Here is a 10,000-nt window from a genome sequence, read left to right on the forward strand (position 1 = left end):
TGCGTGTAGACCAGACAAGTGAAAATAGACAGCATTGTGATGAGAGATTGCTTAGTGTACAGTTGTCATGGTGATAGCAATGAGAGATTGCTTTAGTGTATAGTTGTCATGGTGATAGCAATGAGAGCTCTGGGCCATAACAGCAAATACTAAAAACAATTACGTGCATTGAATGGAAAAAAATCTGAGAGAGACAGAGGGGGGGGGGGGGGGGGGGGGGGAGAGAGAGAGAGAGAGAGATGGCAGTTAAAAGAGGAATGAGGTGCGTCTAGCTTCTTCGTCTGCCAGGTGACGACCGACCGAGGCGATTCTCACCTGCACGCCTCCTGTTCCTCTTACATTGCTTCTCAGCAAGGTCATGCTTGCCTGCAGTGCCCGTGACGCTCATCCGCGTGCTGTTCCCGATGTCGGCCGATCCTCAGCCCTGCAAACAACAACCAGAGAACGCAGAACATGAATAGCTACAGTGTGGGTACCTAAAAATAAAATAAAATAAACCTGTCGCGGAGAATACTAAGATCAGGCGGGTAGCCAGCATGGGGGCAAAGGGGGAACGTGGAGGAACCCTGTCTTCGTGGTGTTTGTGTTACAATTCTACTAAACTATTCCTGTTTTTGTCGCTCGAGTTGAACCTTTGAACCTTTGAGGTGAACCTTGGTGTGAAGGTTGTAGCCTGCAGGCACGGTGACCAGGCGACTGATGTAAGCATGAGCACGTGACCGCTTGCTCACCCGTGTTCAATTGGGAATACGGACTGAGCGCTGCATCGCAGCCTTTTCGGACCAAAACCAGTCGACTCCGCGTCCAAAAGACTACAACAATGGACCAACCGCCGTCATCCGTGCTTTTATAAGAACGAAATTGCGCTTTTAGTGACTTTTTGCATACAAATCCACATGTACATCTAGTAGGTGGCAGTCACCCAGTCTCGGTGGAAATGTGCGAGTTCGATTTGGGAATAAAGGAGGAAGGGAGAGTCTCAGCTTCCTCGGACGAAGAGCATTCGACTCAGCACCCCGAAGACTACAACCAAGAGTACATAACCCCCCCGAGTGTGCAACTCGACTATGGGTGCTGTCCCAACAGAATTTCAAGTTGACGTCGTTTTGATGATGCAATGCACACTGTACAATGATTATCAGACGAATCCGGAACCTGCGGTTGACCCAAGCCGATCTGATCCTGTACAAATTATTGCAAAGAAAAACGTGTGATGCGTTGACACCCGTACACATGTTGTAAATCACTGGTGCAAGGAGCATTGCATGATAAATAATGACGTCAACCTGAAATTCTGTCGGGACAGCAGGGTATATGGGAGTTGCACACTCTGGGGGGTTATGTACTCTTGCTACAACTGGTGAAACATTTGATTATAGGATATACAGTAAAACCGGCCATGGCGACCACTCGGATAAGGCGACCACCTGTCCCAGAAGACCACTGCAACCAGCACCAAGGGATGCTATTTCCAGTCTAAATGACCCTGGAAAAGGAGACCACCTGGCAGCAGAGACCGTGTTTTGAAGGTCCCTTGAGCGGTCGTCTTAGACAGGTTTGACTGCACCTTTAAATTATCTGACTAGAGTGTTTCCCACAGACCTATGGTCTTCACACGTCTCAGATTTTATTTGAGTTTCATCCACTCCCTACATACTTCTATTTTCATTATTCTATTGGTTTGGAGAGACTCCCATAATTATGATATGTAATCCATTTACCTCTGGAGAATCCGTCAGTAAGCAATACGATGGGTACTCAGATGACGAGCGAAGGAACATATTAAAATGGAAGCAAGGAAAACGGCGGGGCACTAGTTAGGCTGGTGCTATCTTGTCTGGTGCTATCTTGTGCATACCAGGATATGTCCGACTGTTCGTGAACCTGGTACAGGTCCTCCCTCATTATAACGAGTCCGGTTAGTACATAAACCCCGTTAGGAAATAGAAATCTGAAATCCCCTGGCGAAACGTGGTCTATACAACTGTTTACAGGTCCGGTTACAACATAATCCGTTAGTACATAAAATCCGTTATAACAACCCTTTGCCCAGGTCCCTGGAGTGCCAAACCCTCAGTATAAGATAATATTAACCATGCAGGACCAAGGCCAAAACATGTAGGATGAAGCAGAACGAGGAAACGTATGATGTCTATGTATTCGTGAGTATGGACGATCCTTTGAATCCAAGGAAGAGTTATGTTGGAGATTTTCAATTATCTTATAACGAGTTGAAGCATCGATAATTTATGTTGTATCGAGGGTAGCCCCTGTAAGAACGAAGTGGTGCCTATTTCACCTTTAGCTGCAAGTCCTGCTACAAGATAAGTCTCGTTATAAGATCACTTTTTCGATGGCCCAGAGATTATCTACTAACGAGGGAGGACCTGTATATCTGGTGCACTCTAGCGGACTCTAGCGCATAACTTGTGCTCCGCCGTTTTCCTTGTTTCCATGTAAAACAACACCGTCCACTACAATAGGAATACAATACAATACAATACAATACAATACAATACAATACAATACAATACAATACAATACAATACGGGAAGCTCCTAGGAAGAAGTTGACAGCACTTACGGAGGAAGGTCGTGAGCACATGAAGTAGAGCTTGCGCGTGGGCCGGTATGTGTACCGGTCGCTGGCGTAATAGGTCTCCAGGCTCTTCTGGCCGAGCCAGACGACGGGATCGTAGGCGAGGCCGAACCGGGCGCGCGCCTTGGCCACCGTCCTGGTCACGCAGCCGTGCGCAAAGTCCGCGGGCGTCGGCAGGTGACCGTTGCGCCCGAAATTAAGCGTGCACAATGCCGCCGCGCCTGCCGGGGTAACCTCCTTGCTGCTGAACATGGTCAGTATAGAAGAGGTCTCGTCACACGTTAGTTCCGCTGTAGCTGGTGCTACAGCAGCAGCAGAGGAGGTGGCGGCGGCACAAACACGACAAGAAGACGGTGAAGAGAGCAGAAAGAACATAATGATTCTGACCCAGATATAGTGTACAAAAGGGCAATGGTTTCGCATGTATTTACATGCAAAACCATTGCCCTTTTATACAAAGGCAATGGTCTCGCATGTAAATAATTATATAAAAAGGCAATAGTCTCGCATGTAAATAATAATATACAAAAAGAGTGAATGAACTACCATAATTATATTGCACGTGTACACACATGGTATCAGATAAACCTTGTCAAGTAGACAGATGTTGTTGGTTGACAGCATGCAACAAGGTGGAGCCGACCGGGGCTCTACCAACCGTAACTGGTTGTAGTAAGGTCACTGTTTCCGAACACGGTGGTCTCCACCTTGTTACATGCTGTCAAGCCAACAACATGTACACACATGTGCCATCAACCTTTCTTTTCTTTTTTTACTATTATTCACAAACCCAACTCGTAAAATAAATAATTATGTGGACAAAAGCAAACAGCTACTGAGCAGGGGCTGCACTGGGCAGCAGTGATGGTGAGGTACCAGGGGCTCCACCGACCAAAGGTCTCGGCTTCAATGCCACAACTGGACATAGGATGGGGGGAATAGGTCACACGGTTGAGCGCTCGCTTAGCATGGGAGAGGTACCGGGATCGATACCCGGGTCACAGTCTCCAGGCAAACCTTTTTTTCCCGAATTTACTGGTGCCACTCTCTGGCAGGGTCCATGGCATCGGGATTTCAAGAGGTCCGGTCAAATGGGGTACTTAAGCGGAAATGGACATCAGTGACGAAAATCCTGTTTCATATGCCTGACATGTTCATATGCCCGACATGTTTTTCAGGGATCCCTCCATTGCATTACAGATATCGCAACTACTGTAGCGGACATGGAAATGCAGTCGGTTGACCGGGGCCGGCGCCCTCAGCGCGTACAGACCGCTGCATGCAGTGAATATGTTGATCCGATGGCGGCGATGCAGTCAGCGTGCTGCATGCATGCAGCGCATAAACATCCATGTGTGTGCACCGCTTATCCACGGCTGCATGGCCAGCGCCCGGGGGCCGCTAGACGTGCGACCGGATTTCCATGTCCACGACAGTACGCAGCCGTAGGTCGTGTATGATGGTGTGAGTGTGTGAGGGAGTGAGTGAGTGCATGGGACAGGTGGAAGAAGCGAGTGACAGCAGAAGACAGAGAGAAAGCGAGTAAGAAGGATCACTAAAGACGGTCACAACTCAGGAAATAGGAGGACTGGTGTGGACCTTGGCTGGGATTCCAGATACAGTAAAATCTGTGTAAGACGACCGCTCAAGGGACCTTCAAAGTGTGGTCTCTGTTACCAGGTGGTCTCCTTAACCAGGGTCATTTGACTGGAAACAGCATCCCTTGGTCCTGGTTTCAGTGGTCTTCTAGGACAGGTGGTCACCTTATCCGAGTGGTCGCCTTGACAGGTTTTACCAAGAGTACATAACCCCCCAGAGTGTGCAACGCCGATCCAGCTCTGCATAGGGTCTTGGTCGACCGTAATCGGATCTTCTGATGTCATGCGTACACTTCACACCAGCGCAAGGCCGGTCTCGAGGCAGGGCACCATTGTTTTTGATCCAAGAGTACCCGCGACTCCGCGGGTTCCCCTCAGATGTGTACGGTGTTATGACGCAAAAGTCCGATTCTGCTCGACCAAGACCCTATGCAGAGCTGGATCAGGCGTTGCACACTCTGGGGGTAAAATATGTACTCTTGGGGGGTTAAATATGTACTCTTGGGGGTTGAATATGTACTCCTGCACACTCTGGGGGGTTATGTACTCTTGCTTTTACTGTACAATATACAGGTACCAGTTACAGTAGTACCCTGGTTAGTACCCTGGTTAGTACCCTGGTTAGTACCCCATTGGTTAGTACCCCATTGGTTACAAGCGTGACAAACCTCATCAGAGAGTAGACAACAATATTAATATTGTGACAGGCTTTCTTTGTCTTGACTCATTCGTCAGACATGTGCATTTTGATCTTTTGGCTTGGTCTCTAATCGACAAACTGACTTTTCTCCTCAAATACCTCACTCTCTATTTCTAACTAGGGTATTGAGCAAATAATAAAAGTAGGAAGGAAAAGGACATATGGAAACGAGTTAAGAGTAACTCGCCACCACTGTAACTAGATACTATGCAGTTTGACCCACCCAAGTTGGGTGGTGTGCTGCTTTGCTGCTTCGAATTGTAGTTAGACCGCTTTGTCAAATCGCCTACTGGTCTCGTCATCGTCCAGTGACAATCGACATTCTTTGTTCCGTTGGGACTGTAGCTTGTGCTCGTTTTCGTTGCGCTTGCCTTCCCCTCTTTGGTCTTCCCATAACCTTGAACCTTCCAAGTTGGAAGGCTGTCGGTTAGCGCTACGGAGATGTGTTGAAGCTAGGTGTCAGGACGTCGAATGTCTCAGTACTCTGTCAGTTTTGTGCCCAGTTGTTGCACTTTCTGACTGTATATAGTATCTAGTTACAGTGGTGGAGAGTTACTCTTAACTCGTTTCCATATGTCCTTTTCCTCTCTATTTCTATTTCATACAAATCCTCTGACGCCTGAAAAATCACGTGGCGCCTGAAAGCGTACATTCACATCCGGATAGTAGAAATAATACTTGTTTACAGTAAAAGAAAAACAATTTGAAAGCCCTGGGGTTATCTACTAACGACGGCAGACATGTACAGGCATGCTTGTACGTACCCCAAGTTCCGACATGGCACTGGAAAGCAGCCACTGTTCCAGTGCAGAATGCATTCGGGCAGATGTTCATGTAGGTCGTTCTGAACGTGTTGCAGGGTCTTCCGCACAGGTCATTGACTAGAGTGTATAGTAACACGCACGCACGCACAAGCACATGCACGCACACACACACACACACACACACACACACACACACACATGCACGCACACACACACACACACACATGCACGCACACACACACACAACACACATACACACCATGTGTACCATGTGTACGCCCGTCGCAAGAGAAGCGCGCAAATCTGCAAATTCACCGGATATGCACCAACAGATTCTCTCTTTATAGCAACGATAGCGGATCTGATTCTGAATGAAACAGACCAAGACAAGCGCCAGATAACTGTCTAATCCACAAAACTGGCGAAGCCATGTGAATCGACCCCCTGCTGACCAATCAAACATTGCAACACCACTGCAGACCAATCAGGGGGCATTACACAGGGTACGACCAGTGCGACCATGGTCGTGCCAATTGTCGTCCATGATGGTCAATCCAGAGCGCCTGCAGAGCGCTAAAAACGTGCCCTGTTGGCTGAGAAATCCATTTTTTTGCTAGGACATACCGCACCCCCCCCCTCCCATCGCATCACTCAGTATTGCCCATTGACACCCCTGCCAACCAAATACAGACTCACTGCACCCATATTCCCAAGCGATCCTGTGCCGAATCGCACCAATCAAGCGCACCTAGGATCTGCGAAAATAAAATAAAAAAACCACTCAGCTCGTTGTCAAGACAACAGTCTCTCACCGGTGTGCCACTGAAAGTAATTTTGCTTCACGGCGTAGTTAAGTTCAAAATCAAACCTCTCTTCGGGATAGTAGAGAGCGGAGCACAGGCGATGATCTTGATACAGCGGATTGCCACGCAGACGAATGATGCTGTACAAAGAAGAAAAACCGTAAATCATGCAAACCAATGTGGAGTTGCATTATTTGGTAGAACGTATATTTTTCACGGTTAAGAGTATTATATTTTGTGGAGCTAAATGTGGATATAGATTCCTAGGTTGAAACCCCAAAACGGGCAGTTATTTACAGTTTTTCTCTTCTCGCATGTCTCGTACTTTTCAAGTACATGTATCTGCATGTTACATGGACTACCTTTCCATGAGTCTTGCAAGAGTCTTGCATGAAGGCTGTATGAATCGTGTATGAGTCGTGTACGAGTCGTGTACGAGTCGTGTACGAGTCGTGTACGAGTCGTGTACGAGTCGTGTACGAGTCGTGCACGAGTCGTGTACGAGTCGTGTATGAATCGTGTATGAGTCGTGTATGAGCCGTGTATGAGCCGTGTATGAGCCGTGTATGAGCCGTGTATGAGTCGAGTATGAGTCGAGTATGAGTCGAGTATGAGTCGTGTATGAGTCGTGTATGAGTCGTGTATGAGTCGTGTATGAGCCGTGTATGAGTCGAGTACGAGTCGTGTATGAGTCATGTATGAGTCGTGTATGGCAGGCGAGAATATGGGGATGGCCTGTTAGGGTCAATGAAACCAGATTTTTGAACAGTCAGACGTGCACAATCCGGTTTCGTTGGTGGACTCGATCGCCTAACTTGTGCCCACATTTTTCCAAGTTACAATTTTTCCTAGCCTCACCATCTGAGTTCCTAATATAAAAAAAGAAAAGAAAATTGCACGGTTTGCGTACCCTGGGTAGGTCCAGACCCCATGATTTGCAGAGAAACACATCAGATTTCCAGATCTATTCCAGAGCACTTTTTCATGAAAGATTGCTGTGCATTCGCCTGTAAGGTGAACAGGCGTAGTGGTGGCCTGCGGATGCGACGGCTATAGTTTGTGCGTTTCTGAACACTCGAGTGATGCCAACGCAGATCCCGCGAATATTAGTTCATTTTATTTTCAATCAGAACAATCATTGACTCGGATGGAAAGCCAAGGATAAATTTATAGCGAAGGAAAGGATCAAGGAACTACACTTTACCCTATACTGTCTAGAGATACATGCAGAGCTGGTAGCCAGATAGTTGAAGAACGTCAGTACCGCCGGTCAGTGCCGTGCAATACTATCCCATGAGCTAATTGTCCAGCAACTGGTGGTGTCAGTGGACATTATAGTGTTATTTGTAGCTCCTTGGTCCTTTTCTTTGTTATAGAACATCCATTGATGGCAATTATACAAATAGGCGACGCAGACGCAACAATTTAGCGCTTCTATCGTACATCTGCCCATCGCAATTGCAGCGCAGACTAAAGCAATGGATAGACCAGTGGACCTCGTTCTCATGTATTTCTTCTCTTTTTTTTGTAAATAAGGGAATGTGACTTACAATCGAGAGTGACATCCTACTTACATGCATGTATGGAATCAATGTGGTTCAAACCTCAAAATGGGGGTGTGACTTATAATCGAGTGCGCCTTTCAATCGGGGAAATCGCGGCGGTACCGTGTACAGTCAACTTCGCTAATAACGACTGCGGATATAACGACAATTCGCGAATAACGACCGAATTTCCATGCCCAGAGCAAAGTCCCATCTAACTGTATACATTTGACTTCGGATATAACGACTATCTGAATAACGACAATTCGCGTATAGCGACATGCTTTTAGTGCCCCGTGGTCATATTCACTGCTTGAATAACGACTTTCTGGGCTTTTGACAGCTATTTCAAGTACCTGTCAGTCAAGTACATGTACCTGTCATGCAGAAGTACCAGAACCTATGGTGCACTGGTACCGGTGATGGATATTATTGCACACATGCAAGAAAATGCAGCCAAGGGGGGGGGGGGGGCTTTTTCTTCCTTTTTTTATCAAAATTGTTGGATTTACCAGCACACCTACATGTATATGTATACAATGTACATGTAGTTGTACATGATTGTACAGTAAATTTTCATACATGTACATATCTCTGGCCCTGTAGATGGCTCAAAAAGGCATATTTTTCAATTGATTTCCCTTGCATATTGAATTTTTAGTTCCTTTCAACTGCAATATGAAAATAAAGTACACATTGACATAGAGCAAGAAAAGAGCTTGATTTTGATATGCATATCATACTATACAAAATATGGGTTCACATACATTCAAATGGGACTTCGGTTATAAGGACACTTCGCGAATAAGGACATTTTTCTGATGCCCCGCCGAATGTCGTTATTGGCGAAGTTGACTGTAGTATCTTTTATTGAAGCTTTTCTCATATATTTGAAGAAGGGCTGAGGCTTCCTGCAGCTTCATCTGTGAAAAGAATTCTGGTGGACACACCCATTCCCATAGCGCTGCACATCACATCCGAACCAGTTCCGTTATTTTTACAACGTTTTCTCATATAGAAGGCTGTTTGAATAGAAGGCTGTTTGAATAGAAGGCTGTTTGAATAGAAGCCTGATTTTCAAGATACACTGTCGGCACACAAGCCTTGTTTTAGTGGTGACATTAAGCCTGGTTTTAGTGTTGACATACATAGAAATACCTGTCTTGTATAGATGCCTGCCCCATATAGAAGCCTGCAAAATTCCGCCAAAAAGTCATAGTTGCAACGAATATTCTACAAGGTTAACGAACCAATACTTTACTTTTCGAACGAATACTTTACTTATCGAACGAATGTCAAGTATTCTTTTGGAAAAATTGTTTGAGTGGCTGCTCCTACATACTCACATTCCTGCACATACAACCACACACAATTCAAGGTCACGGCATTGGTACTATCACTACTACTGCAGATGGACACTTTTAGAGCACGCACACATTTACATATTTATCACTACATGCATTCTAGAACTACGATCGATCGACACTTGAGCAGCAGAGTTCCTGGACGTGTTACAGCGTTTGTACAACTGTAGATCGACGCGTTAATGTACTTAAACCATACACTTGCTTGAAACAAATATTCCAAAGGGGAAAATATTCTTTCTATCGTGTTTCTAAAACGAATATCAATCAGTGTCAAGTCGTCGGCGGAACAGCGCGAGCTCCAGTGTGGGAGCAGACCCATTCCTAAGCAAAATCAATCGAATATTCGAATATTCCTTGCAACCCTAATTGTATACACGACTATAATTATGCTAGGACTTACGCAATCGTGTTCATGCCGCTGAACGCTCCAGCCTGAATCTGCCCAAATGAATTTTCATTGAAGTTCCTACAACACACAGGGACATCGAGACAGAGAAAGGAAAATTTTAATGTTGTTCTAATTTGCACTTGTTTTTCTTTCTTTCTTTCTTTTTCTCATTTTTTTGCCATGCCTGGCTACAATCGCCCTCACCTCCTCCTTCATTGGCCTTGGCCATGAGTGTGTG

General features: G+C 46.0%; 1 protein-coding gene across 1 annotated transcript in view; it reads right to left on the reverse strand.

Annotated features, from left to right (window-relative positions):
• LOC135821123 (chondroadherin-like protein) overlaps positions 1-10,000 on the reverse strand; it is a 24,101-nt gene that overhangs the window by 182 nt on the left and 13,919 nt on the right. Inside the window, exons 8-12 of the mRNA XM_065334189.1 lie at positions 9,775-9,840; positions 6,473-6,603; positions 5,661-5,777; positions 2,584-2,900; positions 1-424 (exon numbers count right to left, since the gene is read on the reverse strand). The exon at positions 1-424 is cut by the window's left edge and continues 182 nt beyond it. Of these exons, the coding sequence (XP_065190261.1) occupies positions 419-424; positions 2,584-2,900; positions 5,661-5,777; positions 6,473-6,603; positions 9,775-9,840 (637 nt within the window). The 3' untranslated portion in view covers positions 1-418. The remainder of the gene's footprint in view (positions 425-2,583; positions 2,901-5,660; positions 5,778-6,472; positions 6,604-9,774; positions 9,841-10,000) is intronic.

This window comes from Sycon ciliatum, chromosome 7, assembly GCF_964019385.1.
Source record: "Sycon ciliatum chromosome 7, ocSycCili1.1, whole genome shotgun sequence".
Taxonomy (NCBI): Eukaryota; Metazoa; Porifera; class Calcarea; order Leucosolenida; family Sycettidae; genus Sycon; species Sycon ciliatum.